The 19,485-nt window shown below is 41.8% G+C and overlaps 1 protein-coding gene across 1 annotated transcript in view; it reads left to right on the top strand.

Annotated features, from left to right (window-relative positions):
- The window catches only part of LOC138164806 (complement component C8 alpha chain-like), a 105,845-nt gene extending 88,373 nt beyond the window's left edge, over window positions 1-17,472 (top strand). Inside the window, exons 11-12 of the mRNA XM_069092743.1 lie at window positions 5,511-5,733; window positions 17,299-17,472. Of these exons, the coding sequence (XP_068948844.1) occupies window positions 5,511-5,733; window positions 17,299-17,450 (375 nt within the window). The 3' untranslated portion in view covers window positions 17,451-17,472. The remainder of the gene's footprint in view (window positions 1-5,510; window positions 5,734-17,298) is intronic.
- Window positions 17,473-19,485: the final 2,013 nt, after the last annotated feature.

Below are 19,485 nucleotides of genomic sequence, written 5' to 3'. Positions count from 1 at the left end.
CTCTCTCTCTCTCTCTCTCTCTCTCTCTCTCTCTCTCTCTCTCTCACCTTCCCATATCAAAGCTGATCAAACAGTGGTGGGTAAACCATGATGCAAGTAGCTTGAGTTCCTTCTGACCCTCAACCCTATTAGCAGGGTAAATGAAAATTGTCCAACAGCCTGTGGCTGGCCCTGGAGATAAGAGGCTCCATTAGTGAGAAACATCTTTTCCTAACTGCCACCCTTGCAGCTGTGGGGTGACCCCATTTCTTCTGCAAATTCCCCAGCAATTGGTGGCCAAATTCTCTGCAATCTTCCTGGAAACCAATTGGCAAGCTCTCAGTTGGCTGTCTGAGCAGCCCTGCAATTATGCCTGTGGCTTCAAGCCACTGCTGGGCTTCCCTATCCTCCTGGAATATTCCTTATCTCAGCCCCAGGTTTATTTGCTCGAGGTCTTTGTGCAGTTTCCCAGGGCTCCATTCAAGGTCATCCATAGATGTCTGCTGACTTCCTCAGCTTTGTTTTGCAAGAAGGAAATTTCTCCCCTTTTAGGTCATGTCAGCCATCAGTGTTGGGCATCAAGACACACAGGCTCTCTTTCTGGTCTGACCACTGACTAGTTGTGTGGCTTCGGAAAAGTTCCTTCTCTGGCCCTCGCTTTCCTCATTTGTAATAAAACAATTTGATCATTTTTTGTGATAAATAAATATTTATTTTTATCAATTATCAAATAAGATATTTGATCAAATGATCTCTAACATCTGAACTTTCCAGATAAGAAATCAAAGGTTATACAACCATATACAGTGACTTAGAAGAGGCCATCTAGTCAATCTTTTATTTAGCAGATGAGGAAACTGAGGTTCAGTGAGGCTCAGTGTCACAATGAGAGTAAGTTACAGAGTCAGAATGTGAACATGGGTCACCTGACTTCAAACAGAACTCAGAGCATCAGAGGATCTTACATCTAGAGCTTGAAGAGAGCTCAGAGCTCATCTCGTCCAATATCCCCCAACCCATTTTATGTCTGAGCAACTTGAAAAACAAAAAGATTTACCTAAGATTACATAGGCAGTAAGGAGTCAATTCAGGACTTGAACTTAGATCTGATGACTCAATAGCCATTACTTTGAGACCATGTATCTTTGAATTAGGGGTAACTAGGTAACATCATAGGGCAGAGAACACTAGGCTTGGGATTAGGAACACATGTTCATAAGTTCAAATCTGACCTCAGACATTTACTAGCTGTGTGACCCTGGGCAAGTCACTACATCCTGTTTGCCTCAGTTTCCTCATGTGTAAAATGAGCTGGAGAAGAAAATGGTTAACCCCTCTATTATCTCGAAATGGGGTCTTAAAGAGATGGACATGACTGAAACTACTGAACAAGAACAATCAACAAAACTTTGAAATGTCATATGGTATAAGGGATCCTTCTGAACTTGGGATCACTTATTGCTTGTGTGAAAGTGTTCTTGAGCTTTTCCTCACACACATATTGTAAGGATCACAATATTTGCAGTGTTTACTTTACAGGTGAGGAAACAGAGTCAGAACAGTAAAGTCATTTGGCCAAGGTCCCATAGCTAGTAAGGTCAATGGTAAGGCTTGAATTCAAATTCTTTGTGTCCAGTCATAGGACTCCTATGATACTACACTGCTTCTATCAGTATTAGCTTCACAGTATTAGTAGCTGAATGGTAGAGTGGGCCTGGAGTCAGGAAGACCTGAGATCAAATCTGGCCTCAAATACCTGCTAGCTTGAGTAAGTTACCAAGGCTCTCTTTGCCTCAGTTTCCTCATTTGTATAATGAAGATATCAATAACACCTACCTCAGTAATGTGAGCATCAAGTGAGATAATATTTGCAAAGCACTCAGCACAGTGCCTGACACATAGTAGATGTTATATAAATAGGTAGTAGTAGTGGTAATAGTAGTAGTAGTAGCAGCAGAAGTAGTAGTAGTAGTAGTAATCTAAAACCTAAGAGAGGAGAAGATGGTGGAAGCTCAAAATCACTGTTTAAAATATTTGATGGGTTGTAATGTAGCAGAGGGAGTACAGATGACCCCATGCCTTACTGAAGCTTCTTAAGGCAGAACTAGGATCAATGGGTTTCCACCCATTCTACCAGCAGAAAATGGATTTCAGCATTATAGAGAAATATTGAATAACAGAGCTATCCCAAATAATGGGCCCCAGGCTATAGTGGAAAGTATATAAGCATTGGAGTCAATACCCCTGAGTGTGACTCCTGGCTTTGACACTATCTGCATGACCCCAGTGGAGTCACATAACCTTTCTGAGACAAATGAAGATAATCAAACTTACAAAAGACCTAGAATCTTACTAAAGTTAGAAGTGACTTTAAAAATTGTAAGCAGAAGGCCTTTGAGGATATTTGCATTTTTTTGTGGCTCCTGTACCTGGTACATATGGTGTTTAATATATGCTTCTTGAATGATTTTCTGTTAAATCTTTCCTTTCTTGCATTTCTAGTAAAGGTTAAATTCCTTAGGGAAGGACTGGCTTCCTTTTGTCTTTGTATCACTAATGTCTAGCACAATGTCTCGAACATAGGAGCCCCTTAATACTTGAACTAAATTGAATTGCCCAGGTTCCTTAAAGGGTTTGAACTCTATTCTCCTGACTCAAAATTAAATGCATTTTCTTTTTTTTCCTTTATCAAATACTTTATTAACTTCTAGTTTACATCATTCATTTCCACAAGATATTGAGTTACAAATTTTCTCCCTATTTTTCCCCTACCCACTACCCCAAAATAGTGATCCCACTAGATATCCCCTCCTCCAATCTGCTCTCTCCCATATCTTCCCCCATCCCTCCTCTGATTTTCCAGTAGGGAATGGTAGATCTCTATGCCCCAGTGCCTGTATATCTTATTTCCCAGTTACATGTAAAATAATATTAATAATAGTATGCATATGTATATATTTAAACATTTGATTTTAAAGCTTTGAATTCCAGATTCATTCCTGTCCTCCCTTGTCACCCACCCTTACTGGGAAGATAAACAATTCAATATAGGCTGTACATGTGTAACTATGCAAATATTTCCATAGTGGATATATTGTAAAAGACTGACTATATTTCCCTCCATCCTATCCCACCTCCCACTTATTCTGTTCTCTACTTTGATCCTGTCCTTTTTCAAAAGTGGGTGCTTCCAACTTCCCTCCCCTCAGCCTGCCTGCCCTTCCATCATCCCCATCTCATCCCCTTCTCCCCTACTCTCCTGTAGGGTGAGATACCCTATTTAGTGGGTATGTCATTCCCTCCCTAAGCCAAATTCAATGAGAATAAGGTTGGCCCATTCTCTTTTACCTTCCTGTCCTTCCCCTCCATTATAACCATTTCCCTTCCCTCTTCTATATGAGATAGTTTACCCCATCTGTCTCTCCCCATCTCCTCTCATTATATTCCTCTCTAACCTCTTAATTTCACCTTTTAACTATCATCTCTTCCTATTAAGTTGGTCATGTATCCTCTATCTATGTATACCTGTACCCATATGTGTGTGTGTATACATTTCTATTCCCTTCAACTATTCTCATACTGAGAAAAGTTTCATAAGTTACAGTTATAATTTTTCCATGTAGGAATGTAAATAGTTCAACTTTGGTAAGTTCCTTATGAATTCTTTTCCCTGTTTACCTTCTCATGTTTCTCTTGCTTCTTGTATCTGAATGTCAAATTTTCTATTCAACTCTGGTTTTTCCATCAAGAATGCGTGAAAGTCCTCTATTCCTTTGAATGACCATATTTTCCCCTGAAACATGATACTCACTTTTGCTGAGTAGGTGATTCTTGGTTTTAATCCCAGCTCCTTTGACCTCCAGAATATTATATTCCAAGCCCTTCAATCCCTCAGTGTTGAAGTTGCCAGATCCTGGGTTATCCTGATTGTGTTTCCACAGTATTTAAATTGTTTTTTTCCTGACTTCTTGTAATATTTTCTCCTTGATCTGGGAATTCCAGAACCTGGCTATAATATTCCTTGGAGTTTTCTTTTTGAGATCTTTTTCAGGAGGTGATAAATGGATTCTTTCAACATCTATTTTGCCCTCTGGTTCTAAAACATTGGGGCATTTTTCCTTGAGAATTTCTTGAAGGATGATTCCTAGGTTCTTTTTTTGATCATGGCCTTCAGGTAGTCCAATGATTTTTAAATCATCTCTCCTGGATCTATTTTCCAGGTCAGTGGTTTTCCCAATGAGATATTTCACATTGCCTTCTATTTTTTTCATTTGTTTGGATCTGTTTAATAGTATCTTGATTTCTCATAAAATTACTAGCTTCCATTTGCTCCAATCTAATTCAGTAGGAATGATTCTCTTCAGTGAATTTTTGGTATTCTTTTTCCATTTGGCAAATTCGGCTTTTTAAGGCATTCTTTTCCTCATTGCCTTTTTGAGACTCCTTTGCCTTTGAGTTAGTCTATTTTTAAGGTGTTATTTTCTTAAGTCAGATTGTTGACCCTCATTTCATAATTTTCTTGTATCATTCTCATTTCTCTTCCTAATTTTTCTCCACTTCTCTTATTTGGTTTTCAAAATCCTTCCCAAGATCCTCTATGGCCTGTAACCAACTAGCATTTTTCTTGGAAGCTTTTGGTACAGGAGTTCTGGCTTCACTGTCTTGCTTTTGTTCCATTCTTTGATCCTTTTTGTCCCCAAAATAGGAGTGTAAAGTTGGGTGGCTTTGCTTGCTTTGCTTCCCTTGTTTGCTCATGTTGCCTCTCAATTACTTGACTTTTGAGCTTTTTTCCACAGTCTGACTCTGCTACCAGACAGGGGAGCTTTATCCCAAATGCTGGGGTTTTCTCAGCTCCTGGAGCTGTTAGTTGGTTGCCCTTTCTTAAGCCTCCCCACACTCTGGCAAGCTGGTCATGCACCCCAGGACCTCCACCCTAGACCACAATCCAGATCCAAGCAGGTTAAAGCAAGAGTGATTACCCCTCAGACTGGTCCATTGGTCCCCCTATAATCCGCAAGCCAGGAGTTGAAGCTTCCACATGGCAGTGGCTTCATGGCCGAGGCGCCTCTGCGGCTTCTTCCTCCAGAGGGTAAAGGCCCGACCGTACTCCCAAACTACCATATCCTAAAGTCCACACTGCACTAACCTCTCACCTTTTCCTTAGCATCTATGTGTTGATAATTCTGGAAACTGCCACAGCTGCTGGTGATCTGAAGTCTCTCCAGCCTACATCTGGTCAGGCCCGCCCTGGGGCCAAAACCTCAGGCTCTCGTGGGGCTGGTCTTGGCTCCCAGAGTGCAGGACTGGCCACTTTCCGCCAGCCTGCTGGGCTATCTTCAGCAGGAAGTTAGCTTCTCTCTTTCATTTTATGGGTTCTATAGCTCCAAAGTTTGTCTAGAGTCATTTTTTATGTGAATTGGAGGAGATGGAAGCTGGAACCCCATGGAAGTCCTGTTTCTACTCTGCCATCTTGACTCCACCCCATTCAGTGCATTTTATATTGTCCCCAATGCCTCCCCTCTTCCCAACAGCTCCTGCCCATCTTTGCCGTGTTACGCCAAAGCAACCTGGGTCGCCATGAACGTAAATGGAAGAATATGAGGAGGGCACTGGATGAGTATCTGGCAGAGCACGACTCTTGCCGTTGTGGGCCCTGCGTCAACAATGGTGAGCCCATCCTTGAGGGCACCAACTGCCTGTGCAAGTGTCCTCAGGGTCGATCTGGCCCTGCCTGTGAGAGAATGGAGCAACAGGGTAAGTAAGGCAGACCTTCCAAAAGTCTCCTGCTCACCTTTTCCTTGTCTCTCTGCAGCAGAGATGAGCCTGTTGGAGTCCAGGGATGGCTTTGTACCAAACGTCAGAGTTCCTCTGATTTTGCTTTGGTGAACTCAGGCTTCCCCTCTCCACTTCCTCAAAGTCTTCTCTTTGTGAGCACGTGCCTCCCTCTAGTATCTTCCTTCACCTAGACCCTGCCTCTAACCCTGGTCTTGAAGAGAGGAGCTAAAAGGCTCTTTGAAACCCAAGTGGAAAGAACTCCTAAGGATCATAGCATCCTACCTCTGGTGCACATAGCTAGTGTACTCTCCTTTTACAGAGGAGAAAACTGAAGCTCAGAGGAGGAAAGTGATTTTCTGAAGTTACATGGGCAGTAGTAATAGATTCATGTTTGACTCAAAAAAATGAACATTTCACACTGTAGGGCACTGCCTTTTAGGGTAAGAGAATACTATATAGTCTGACTTTTGAACCACCAGGGAGGTGCCTTCCCATTCTACCAAATACCTTTCTCACTGTGTAAGTTGGAAAATCCATCTGGCAAGAAGCTATGGGTTGGAGGGGGAGCAGTGGGAATTGATTGTATAAGGAGTTTCTGAGAAGCAATTGAGGTAAAAGGCAATACATCTCCTGACTTTAAGCCCTAGGTTCTTTCCACCAAACTCTATAGTGTCCCTGATTTAACTCATAAAATTGGGTTGTCCCCTTACAAATCTACACACCACCCTAATTTAGGATCTTATTGCCTTTCACTTCAATTGCTTCTCCGAAATTCCTTATACAATCTTTTCCCACCACTCCCCCTCCAACCCATAGCCTCTTGCCAGATGGATTTTTCAACTTAGACAGTGAGAAAGGTATTTGGTGGAATGGGAAGGTGCCTACCTAGTGGTTCCAAAGTCAGACTACATAGTATTCATTTACCCTAAAAGGCAGTGCCCTGTAGTGTGAAATGCTCATTTTTTCGGAGCCAGAATACCTGGATTCTTGTCTTAAACCTAAATACTCAGCACTAAACATCTATGAATCTATGAACCTAATTCCTAATGCCACCATTCTTGAGTGGTGACCTTTAGTAAATCACTTTTATCTCTGAGCCTCCATTCCCTTATATAAGAAAAGGGTGTAACATTTTTTTATTTCCTACTTCATGCATGGAGGTAGCTTTGTGGCTCAGTGGGTAGATTGCTCAACCTAGAGTCATAAAGACCAAAATTCAAATCCTGCCTCAGGTGCTTAGCATGGTGACCATTTGCAAGTTGCTTAATGTCTGACTTAGTTTCATTGTCTGTAAAATGGGGATAAAAACAACACCTTCCCAAAGATCAAACAAGATAATATTTGTTAAGCTCTTTGCAAATATTAATGCACTATATAAATGTTATTATAATTATTATTACTCTTATTCATGAAACCTTCAGTATTATATGTCATTTGAAGATCATGTGAATAAAACACTTTGGAAGTATAAAGGGTTACAGAAATAATGTTGTTGTTGTTGATGATGATGATGTGGATTGAACTTAGTCTAGGATTTCACTGGTCTAGGCCCAGATGAAGAAACTCCCTCTACCAATGTAGTTGGGCACCAACTCTGTAAAGTACAGAATGAGCCATTTTCCTAGAGAACTAAGGGGTCAAGTGATTTACCATGGATCAGAATGCACCAAAAGCAGGACCCGAACCCAGTTCTTCCTTACTTTGAACCTGGCTTTCCATCAACCATTCCATACTTCCTCTTACTTAATAACAATAAAACAATAATAATATTCCTATTATCATATAGAAATTCAAGGAAATAGCTAAATACATCCCCAAATGCACACCAAAGTCTTTAGACCTTGTCCCCCAGTGAGAGCTTTCCAAATGTAGAGGTCTACCAGAAGAAAGTCAAGTCATGTGGAAATGGGTTGAGGGGCAGACTTTCCTCAGCATCCTGTCCCTGAAGCCCCTTGCAACTCTCACATTCTAAAATGTTATATAGTCCTCTCATTTTCTTTCTTTCTTTTTTTTTTTAAGCAATCAGGGTTAAGTAACTTGCTCAAGGTTACATGGCCAGTTATTTCTGGGTGTGGTGCTGAATATCTGAGCCCAGATTTGATCCAGGTCATCCCGACACTGGAGTCGGTGCTCTTACTTGCTGAGCCACCTGGCTGCCCCTAAGCAATTGGGGTTAAGTAACTTGCTCAAGGTTACAAGGCCAGGTGTTTCTGGGTGGGTGCCCGGGATTCGATCTCCAGGTCATCCTGACACTGGAGCCGGTGCTCTTACTCGCTGTGCTACCTGGCCGCCCCTAGTATTCTCATTTTCATCACCTTGTCCCCTAGTGTTTCTGTGACAAAATCAAATGAGAACAGGATTGTTTGGAAATAGTTTTTAATTGTCTTTCTTTGATGGGCAGAGAGAGGCTAAATATGTGCAATAAAGGAGCTGCAGGCCGGGCAGTGATACCAGATGAATGGATTGGGGCTGCCCAGATCTGGCCAGTGGCCAGTGCAGAGAGACCCTGCCAGAGAACATGAAAAACAATGACTTCTGAGCATTTCTACCTCAACCTTTAGTGGAGATAACAAGGATAAGCTGAGAAAGGTCTTTAAAATGGCTAGATAATATGTTCAGCAGAGACCAAACCAAGTCATTCTATACACATACAGCCAGCATCAGGGAAGGGAGGGAGTGGGAGATGTGAGTGAATGGGACTATTTGCCAGGATATCAGGGTGCTCTTCTAGCAATGCTAGTACCTCTTGCTGAATTTGTGTTAAAGGGATTGAGTTTCAGTTGATTTCTGGCATCCAATTTTGAGACTATACTGAGCAGAGAATGTCCCTGGGAAGCCCATGAGACAATTAGATGCATAGGGATTTATTGGGGGGAAATTATGCTTGTAGAGGCAGAGCTGAATCATTGGGACCTGTTATCATTGAATGTTAGAGCTGGGAGGGAACCTACCACATAGAAATTTACAACTGTAAGGGTTTTTAGATAACCTTTAATCCAATCTAATCTAATCTAATCATTTTGTTGAAGATGATGATGATGATGATGATGGTGATGGTGATGATGATAATGGTGATTGTGATAATGATGATGATGATGATGATGATGATGATGATGATGATAAAGCTGAGGCCTAGGGAAAATCAGGACTTACCCAAAGTCACACATATTGTTAGTACCAGACGTGGATTCAAACTTGGGTCCATTGACTCCAAGTTCATGGATTGAACTTCATAGATTTGTTCCACTTGTTATATTCTCCTGGGGCAATGAGAAGAAGCTGAAAAGAGGGGAATTCAGATCTGATGTCAGGAAAGCTTTCTCACATTGCCACCTGTCCCACATGGATGGCCTGTCTCAAGAGATGGTGGGTCTCCCTCATTGGACATTTTCAACAAGAGGCTAGATAAGCCCCATTGCACATGTCATAGAGGAGATTCTTTCTGGGAGATATTTTAAATAACTTCTTTGATTCTGTGATTCCCATCATGTGGGAGAAGGTGAGCAAAGACCTAGAGATGAGAAGGTTTTGTCATAACTTCTAAGAACTGTGATCTAGAGACTCAGGACCTCTCTATTTTGGGGTTCCAGTAAACCAGCAGTTGTGAGAGGTCCTCCTCCATGTTGTCAATGAACAGATATATTTTCCATTGAGACAACACCTTATTTTCTTTTTCTTCTTTCAAGTTTGTTCTTTTTCTCTATAGGATTTGCAATATTTCAGTGCCTTCCATTTCTTCTTTTCAATTATACATAACCCATATCGCACTCTCATAAGCAATTCACAATAGACTCTGACATCTCCATACAGCCAGCTGGGATCCTCCAGTGGAGGGAGCTATCTAAGCTGAGGAGAGATAGGTCATTCTGAAGCTTCATATACTTCAGGCATTTAAGAAATACTTGCTTTTGAAGGAAGAGAGGTTCCTGGAAGTGGGGTCCAGGGCAAGGGCAAATGTAGTCTATTCTGAAATTTGTCTAAGGAACTACTCTGTCTTTCACAAATACACTTAAATGCAAGTTGAATTGTAGAATATAAACTGTTTTGGTTTTGGATAATTCATTTCACACCTGAGTCTCAGCTTCTTCATCTATAAAATGGAAATGATCTCTATAGTATCAACCCTAAGTTAGTGAGGACTCTATCTAAAGTGTTTTGGAAACATTAAAGTACTATATAAATTCCAGTAATTGTTATTATTATTATTATTATTATTGGGATTATAAGATCAAAGATCTAGAAAGTACCGCAGAGGCCATTTAGTCCAACCTTCTCTTTTTTACATATGGAAAAACTGAAGCCCAAAGAATTTAACCCCCATCATGTAGTAATTTGTTGCCATAGAATTTCAGAATGGAATGGACTTCAAAGTTAGGGTTCAGATGGCAAGATGGTAGACCTTAAAATGGGCTTGGCTGGGAACAGATAGTTGGTGCCAGATGTAGGAGGGGGCATTTTTAAGCAGATCTAGATGTATGGAAAAGATTTTGGGGTCCTCTAGGAATATCAGGTTTGGTAGGGGGAATTTCTTTATAATGACCACAAACTGGTGGGATAGTCTAACATTAACTAAGGCAGCAGAAGGACAAAGACTCAATGCCCCTGTGATAGGTCAAGAATTCATGCCATCAAAAACTGAAGACCTTATTCACCTGGCATGGAGTTAAAAGTAAGAAAGTGGAACGATGCTTCTATGGACATTAGAACCACTTAGCCCAAGGGACTCCATATTGGAACCCTATCATCATAATATGACATCAAACTATAATCAAACATAAACATAGAAAAATAAAGTTTATGACTATTGTTCCTTCCCATTGGAATAGAAGCTCCTTGAGGGCCTGGATGGTTTGCTTTTTGTCTTTTCATTGAAATCATATGACTTCATATGACTCTAAATTTAGTGCACTTAATGCCATAGAATGTGTTAGAGTCTGGCTGCGGAGACTGGCCCACAGAAGGTGCAGCATGAATGCTTGCTGAATTTGACTGACCCGAAAGGGTAACTGATTATTTGAATGGGCAGCTTTTGGATGGGACAGGAAGGCTGGAATTGACCTTTTTAGTAGAATGATATTAATACCAGGAAAAAAATAATAGCAATCAAGCAATATCCAGCTATGTATTAGGCATTGCACTAGGTATTGGGGATACAAGAGCAAAGAATGAAGCAATCTCCCCCATAAGGAGATTACTTTGCATTTATATTATGTAACCCATCTATACTGTACACAACAGCTGGGCACCCAGTCTCTTCTTGGAGGCCTCCAGTTGCAGGGAAAACCATGACTTCCCAAGGTATCCCCTTCCCCTTCTGAATATCTATAATAATTAGGAAGACTTTTCCTAATAATCAAATGCAATATGCCTCTATTTTTTTTTTAAAGCAATTGGGGTTAAGTAACTTGCTCAAGGTTACACTAAGCCCGGATTTGATCCAGGTCATCCCGACACTGGAGCCAGTGCTCTTACTCACTGAGCCACCTGGCCGCCCCTAAGCAATTGGGGTTAAGTAACTTGCTCAAGGTTACACGGCCAGGTGTTTCTGGGTGGGTGCTAAGTGTCTGAGCCCAGGATTCAATCCCCAGGTCATCCCGACGCTGGAGCCAGTGCTCTCACTCGCTGTGCTACCTGGCCGCCCCTCTAATTTTTTTTCATTGCCATATGGCGTCAAGCAGAACAAGTCTAATCCCTTATCATGTGAAAACCCTTCAAACACTTGAAGAAAGTCATCCTATTCAGGCCCTGAGTCTTCTCTTCTTTTCCAGGATAAAAATACATGGTTCCTTCAATATATCCTCATGTCACATGGACTCAAAACCCTTTATGACCTGGGTTTCTTTTCTGTGGTTGTCCTCCAACTTAATTAAATCCATCCTAAACCACAGTGCTAGAAAAGCAATAACATATTCCAGATGCAGCCTGACCATTGTGGAGGGTGGGGAATGGCCAACTCCCCACACCAGATTTTTTCTTATTTTTGATATAGTCATTTGCTTGGTTGTACCATAGGCTCATATTGAACTTAAAGTCCATTTTCTAATAACCATGTCCTCAATGCTGGCAGGACTATTAATTTTCTCCATGATATTTTTGAGGAAAGTACTCTGAAAGCTGTGGAGGCCTCTGGAAGTGTGAGTGAGTTTTCTTGATATTTCCCATAGGGCAAGGGACTAACTAACATGACCTTCTGTTCCCTTGGATTGATGATAATTTTTAGAGGCAGGGGAATCAGTTTTGTACTTGTAAAGATTTGCCTCCAGGGAAAATGTCACTGTGATGATCTGCCTAAAACTGTGTTCTTCATCTTAGCACCCCTCCAAAAGAGAAGAAAAAAAGGAAAATACTAAAAAGGAATAAAGCAAAGAAACCGGTAAGGAGAGAGGGAAAGAATGAAGGAGAGGGAGGAAAGAAAGACAAAGAAAGAGAGAGGGAGAAAAGAAGGAAGGAAAGAAGAAAAGAAAGAGAAAAGGAAAGAAATAAGGAAAGCAAGAAAGGAAAAAGGAAGTAAGGAAGGAAAGGAAGAAAGAAAAAGAAAGAGAAAGGAAGAAAGAAAGGAAGGAGGGAAGGAAAGAAGGAAGGAAGTATATGTGCATAAAAAGACGTATTGCTTTCCCTTTAGAAGACTGACATTTTCATCAGGTAGGAATAGAGTAAATCATCATGGCTTAGGAATTATCAGAAAGGAGATTAAATCAGTCAACAAACATCTATTTATTAATTTTACTCTGGACCAGATATTGTGCTAAGTCCCCAGGAGAGGAATTGCAATTTCATTGGTATAGGTAACACCACTTGTCAGTGCAAGTCAATAGCTCCTCTGCATCTTAGTGGCTTAGAGAGTTGCCTAGTACTTAGAGTATAAGTGCCTTGTCCAAGGTCACACAGCCCAGTTTTTCTGAGTCTGGATTTGGACTTAATTCTTCCTGAATCAAGGCTGGTTCTCTGTACACAATTCCAAAGACAAAAATAAGAAAGTCTTTGTCCTCAAGGATCTTACAGTTTAGTGAGGAGACACTAGGTACATATTTCAGTACATATAATGTGGACTCAAGTTGATGGCAGGGAAGGGTGGAAAGGTCAGAACTGGCCTAGGAAACTGGAGTGTCAGAAAAGGATTCACAGAGAAAATGGAATGTGAGCTGAATCTTGAAGGAAACTTGGGATTCTAAGAGCCTGGGAGAGCTGGGGATTCATTTGAGGAATGGGGACAGCCAGTGGCCAGCCATGGAGATGGGGATTAAGTATGGCCACTTTAGCTGTACTATAGAATGCAGAGGGAAGTGCAAGGAGACCAGAGGAGTACATTGGAACCAGGTAGGAAAGGGCTTTGAATTACATTTAGAAGACTTTATATTTTATTCTAAAATAGCAAAGCACTAGGGCTTGTCAAGTTGGGGCATGGCATGGCTGCCATATTGCCAAAGTATTTTCTCTCACTTGTTCACAGGAATGAGCGAATTTAGTGACATGAAAGCTGTCCTCGGAGACAGAGATTGTCTAGTCCCAGCCTATCTGGGAATGTATTGTGTGACCTTGGGCAGTCACTTTGCTTCCTTATGACTAAGTTTCTTAATAGATAAAATGAGGACATCAGACAAGATTATATCTCGGGTCCTTTACAGCTCTATCAGTCTAAACTCTAATACTGAACATCAAGTCAGCAAGCATTTATTAAGGACCTACTATACATGAAGCATTGGGATACAAAGAAAGGCTAAAATATAGTCTCTGTTCTCATGGAACTTCAAATCTAATGGGAGAAAACGCATAAAACACCAGCTTTAAGACATGCCCTACACTGAGGTAAAGAAAAAGGACAGAAGCGACGAAGTCCAAGGAAGAAGTAAGTAATTAAACCTATTGCCTTGGATGAGGCAACATGGTAGAGTGGAGAGAGAACTGGACTAGCAATCTAGATGAGATAAGCTGAAATCTCAGGTGCTTTATAGTTTTGTGACCCGGAGAACATTCTAAACTTTGTGTACCTTAATTTCCGCATTTGTAAAATAAGAGGACTGGACTTGTTCTATATAAGAAGCTCTGAGAAAGGCCTCTTGTAGAAGACACTTAGCTGAAACGTAAAGCAAGTCAGGGATGTTGGGAGGGAGAGACAAGGAGGGAGACCATACCAGTCACAGGTGATGGTCCACAAAATCCCTCTAAGTCCAGAGATGGAGTGATGTGTTTGAGGAACTGCAATGAGACCAGTGTTACAGAATAGTCAAAAAGTCCTCCCAGGTTTGCAGAGAAGACCCCATAGGGTTAAGAGAACATATATGTAGCAGCCCATGGATTAAAATTTTACAAGAAAAGTGAGGCCAGAAGAGATGGGAAGCTCGACATTTCATCAAGGATGAAATAGTGAAAACAAAACAAAGAGAAACAATACCAATGAGAGGAAAGGAGAGTTGTCTAAAGAGATTGATGTGAATTTAGAGGCAACTTGTCAAGCAAACTCTGGTTTTAAAAAGACATCCAGAAGATGGAAGCAAGGACAGATAATGAAGGATCAATACAGAAGGATAGCATAGTCCTAGAAGAAAAATGGCTGGAGCCCTGAGTCTTTGAAGGAGCCAGGAAAGCAAAGAAGAGGAAGAAAAACAAAGAAGGGGATTTTAAAAATCTATATTGGGGAAAAGAGGAGGATTAAGAAGCAGATGAGAGCGATGGCTTTCAGTGTATTGAATGATTCTAGCTGATAATGAAGGGAAACCACAGCTGGTCAGCTCTTATTTTGTGTCTGTTTTCTCCACCAGGAGGGATAATCTTTGGATTGGTGAGGATAGAACCAAAATGGCTAATGGGGAGTTGATACTCAGAGATGCCCAGGATTCCTTAAGATAATTTAGACCTCCATATACAGAGGAACTGTATTGTATGGGACTGAAAGAACTGACTGGTCCTCAGCTGAGTTTTAGTCAATGATCTCTGGAAGGTCATGTAGAATGAGAGACTGGAGAAAGGTGGATATTGTCCCAACCTCCTAAAAAGGGAGCATGCTATCCTAGAGCTAGAGCTGAAACAGAACACCGTGACTATTTAGTCTAGCCCTTTCATTTAACATCGAAGGATGCTGAGGTCTCCAGATGGGAAGTGACCTATCTGAGGTCACAGTGATGGGACACATCAATGGGGGATTTTTGCCCAGGGCCCCTGACTCTCGAGCTAACACATGCTCTCCCTATACTATACCATAGACTGGTCTGTAGACTACAGACTAGTAGACTAGAAAGTCACTTTAGGTTATAGAATGTGGGCTCCCTGGGAGCAGGGCCTGTCTTGTTTTTTTGTTGGTGTCCCCAGCACTTGGCCCAGTGTTCTGTACATAGTAAGTGATTAACAAAAACTTCATTCATTCATTCATTCATTCATTCATTCATTCATTCAGTGACGTTGGCTTTAATCCTTGGCAAAATCCTAGGAATTCTGTCATTAAAGAGATGGCTAGTGAACATTCAGAAAAGGAAGCCATGATGACAAAAAAAAAATCAGCCATGTATTCAATCAAAAACACGTCATCCCAGATTTATTGATTTTTTAGACAAAGTCGGTAGAATTGTATATCTTTGTATAGGAGAATGCCTCGGATACAGAATTTGATAAAGTCTCACATCCTTTTCTTGTGAAAAAAGTGGAGAAATTTGGTGGAGACAGTTAAGGCTGGCAAAGTGCTTTACAAGTATTGCCTCATTTTATCCTCACAAAATCCTGTAGGTATTATTGCCCCCATTTTACAGTTGAGGAAACTGAAGAATACAGAGTGTAAGTGACTTGTTCAGGGTCATGTGGCTAGTAAGTGTCTAAGTAGAATTTGAACTGAGGTCTTCTTGATTATAAATCCAGCACTCTATCCACTGTACCATCTAACTGCCTTCAATTCAGTTACTGTGATGAATTATGGTTTATGGAGTCACAGAATTTCAGAGATGTGAGGAAATTCAGGGCCCATTTAATCAATCGTGAATCTAGAGTTGCAAATCAGAAGTTATCAAGTCTGGACTTTTCATTTTACAGGTGAGGAAACTGATGTTGAGGGAGAAGTGACTTTCCTAAAACTTGTCTAGGGTCACACAGCTCATGTCTGAGGCCAGATTTGAACACAGGAAGATGAGTCTTCCTGACTGCAGGTCCATCACTACCTAGCTGTTTATGTAAATTGCATTTACTGATATTTATTAATTTAAATGTCTGTATAATTAGAAAAATAGTTTTGGCTTCATGGAACTCTTGAAATGGTCTCAGGAACCCTTAGGATTTCCCAGACCATGTGTTGAAAATCGCTGAGCTAGTCCAAGTAATAGTTAAATAATACCTTTTCTAAAAATATTAAAAATAAAAATAGGGGGAGGCTAGGTGGTGCAGTGAATAGAGCACTGGCCCTGGAGTCAGGAGGACCTGAGTTCAAATCTGACCTCAGACACAACACAAAAACTAGCTGTGTGACCTTGGGCAAGTCACTTAATCCAAATTGTCCTCCAAAAAAAATAAAAATAAACAAAAAAAGCAAAAAAAAAACAAAAACAGAAGTAGTCATTCAGCCTCTTCTTGAAGACCTCCAAGGAAAGGCACTTCATCATCTGGTGAGGTGGTCCCCTCCACTCTGGGGCAGCTGTAATGGTTGAGAGCTTTTTCCTGATATCAGATCAAGATTTGCTTCTTTGTAACTTCTCCCAAATTGCTCCTGGTTCTGTCCCCTCTTGCTCTGGGCAAGTGAACTTTGATCACTAACTCATAGCATGTTAAATCTAAAAAGTCTTTAGATATCCTCTAGTCTGGCAAAGTGTGGTGCAGTGTAAAGCACAACAGATTTCGAGTCAAAAAACCCATGTTCCAAACTCAGTTCTGGAACTTGCTACCTGTGCCACCTTGGGCAATTCATTAGCATACCTGGTCTATAGTTTCCTTGTTTAGGTGAGATGGTTTTTGCAGCTTCCTTTCAGCTTCAGGTCTGGGATTCCTGTCCTCTTCATCATTGTTGACTCACGACTGGACCGTATTTGATTTGTCCCCTGGTGCCTCTGATATGTTTGTTAGTTTAATTGTATTTTCTTTCCAATAAAACTTCATCTGCAGCCCCTGATCTCTAAGGTCAGTGTTCTCCCTGCACAGAGATTAAAGGGGTCCCCAGGAGGGAGTGTGTTTGTGTGTTTTCCAGCTTGGCAACCTTTGCAGGTCTTTTGTGTGGGTTGTCACTGGCCCCCGCACATTATTCAGGATGAGCCTATCTGCACCCTCTGAATTCCTCTATTTGTCTTCCATCCCACCGCTGCCCTTCCGAGTGCTTGGGCTGCAGCTGTAGTTCTAATTCTGAGAGATTGGTTATGAGCCAGCTTGCTGCGGCTTCACTCAGAGGGAGCTTAAAATGAATTGGGGGGGGGGCAGGGAAGCCGACAGTCTTAGTCTGATACACTGATATAGTCCCTAGAGGAGAATTGGAAGCCAGTCTAGGGGAACAGACAGAAGGAACAATGAGCTACTGTGGAGGTAGTACTGGGCGTGGGATGAGATTTGGTTTAATCTGTCTGGGAATCTTTTCTGCAGGAAGTGCTGCTGCCGGCCACTGGAGTTGTTGGAATTCCTGGTCCCCTTGCCAGGCAGGCATCAAGGAGAGGTCAAGAAGCTGCAGTAACCCAGCCCCCCAGAATGGAGGGGCCATGTGCCAAGGATCCGGTACCGAGAGACAGGAGTGCTGAGGGCCTTTGCCTCCCTTCTTGTCTGCCCAGACTGCTGAATGTGGGCAGCTCTCTCCACTGCCCCCTATGCCTAATTAGCAATAATAATAACGATATAATAAATTCAACAGACCTTGCAGGTTTACAGAGTACTTTGCCTTATAGAAATCTGATGAGCTAGGTAGTACAAGTATTATTAATATTCCCATTTTGCAGGAAACTGAAGCAAAGAGAGGGAAAATCTCAGGGTTGTATAGCTAGTAAGTAGCAAATATTAGACTGGGACCTGTCTTCAGATCACCGTTGTGCCCTAATTGACAAGACTTCTAGGGTTGTCTCCCATATATCTCAAACAAGGATTCATTAAAAGTGCCTGATATGTGCTAGTCATTGTACTACCATTGAGGGATACTAAGATGAAAGTAACCAGTCGCTGCCCTCAGGGATCTCATATTCTTATTGGAAGATGTAAGAAACACACATAGAGGTGTGTACAGAAAAGACACGAAATAAATAAAAGATAGACTGGAAGGGCCCCAGGACCTGGGAGGGCAGGCAGGAAGGGTTCAGGTGAGAGGTGGTGCTTGGGCTGAAGATGCACGCACATAGACATTCATGCCAACGTATATATGTGCAAACATATATGTACATGAGGTTATGTATACATACATGTACAAATATATGTGTCTACATACACATGCTCCTATTCCTCCTATGTTTCTCTCTATATCTCTGTACCTATGTATATATGTATCTGGCTAGATCTATTTCCTGTCCAGGTTCCCAGAGCTTCCGAAATCTATCTAGGCACCCCATCTTAAGAACTCCTGGTTCAGACAGATGGGTGAGATCGAGTCATGAAGATCCCTTGGTTTTAAATGTCCAACAGAGAAGGTGATACTTAATTAATCCTGGAGGCGATTGAGAGCCTATGAAGTTCCTAGAGCAGGGGATGAGGTAAATTGGGAGGCTGCAAAATAATTTGACTATATTAATAAACAAAGAATACTTAGTTATGGCAGAGGGTTATCTAGAAAAGATACCTGGAGATTATAACTAGAATGTCAGCCTGTCTCAACAGTTACACATTGAAAGAGGGACTGGGTACCAACCATACACAACAGGGTCGGGAAGAATGGATCCGTGAGGCTACTGTAAAGTGCTTAGCACAGTGCCTGACACAAAAAGGGCTCAGTGCATGCTTGTTTCCTTTCCCTTATTCAGTCAAATGCCATTTCTGGTCTCCTTTAAGGCACTCTTCTGGGTATATGAGTATGTTGGCAGTATGACAAAGGTCTGGGAGGAGGGAAGATTGGGAATTTAGAGGAGACCAAGTTCCTGGCCTCAAGGAACCACTTTCTCCAAGATGGCTTGCCATTTGTGAACATGGTTTTTGTAATGACTACACTATATGGTAGAACTCCCCTTCTTCACAGCGGAGCAGGACAATGGAGTTACACAACAACCAGCCAATTAGAAGGATTTCTGAAGCTCAGAGCCACTTGACATACCAGCGATCCTTTGTGGGTGAACTCTAGCACGATTGGGATGTGACTGTAGCTGCCAGAAACCACAGAAGCAGCGCCGACCAGCTCAGGGGTCACCTTGAGCAGCAGCGGCAGATTTGCCCTCTTGCTTGGGACTTTCTATGTGAGCTCCCCGGCTCACTGCGCCTGCAGGGGTCTTCTCTTTAACTTCCCTCATTCCTCCTGAAAGCTTGGAGCCAGCTCGGGATGGTGGGCGCTCCTTCTCAGCCTCTTCTTCCAGATCACAGCCTCCATCCACAGCTGTCCCTCCGGCTTCAGTCCTCCCTGCCCCCATGCTGCTTCAGTCGGTGACCTCCTTCACTCCCATGGATTTCATTCCTACATTCATGATCGTGATTCTCAAATCCCCACCCTCTGCTGGCCTTCAATCTCAAATCACCAACTAGTCTTCGGGTATCTCAGCTTAGATGTTCAATAGTCATCTTAAACTCAACATGTCTAATACTGACCTCATCTTTCTCCACAGACTTCCCTGTTATTATTCCCCATTGCCAAGTGTCCCTGTTACC

Source organism: Petaurus breviceps, unplaced genomic scaffold (genome assembly GCF_028583685.1).
Source record: "Petaurus breviceps papuanus isolate PSGF00001 unplaced genomic scaffold, PetGlider_PUasm1.0 207, whole genome shotgun sequence".
NCBI lineage: Eukaryota > Metazoa > Chordata > Mammalia > Diprotodontia > Petauridae > Petaurus > Petaurus breviceps.
The sequence above is the reverse complement of the archived record's forward strand: the minus strand, read 5'-3'. Positions and strand labels throughout refer to the sequence as shown.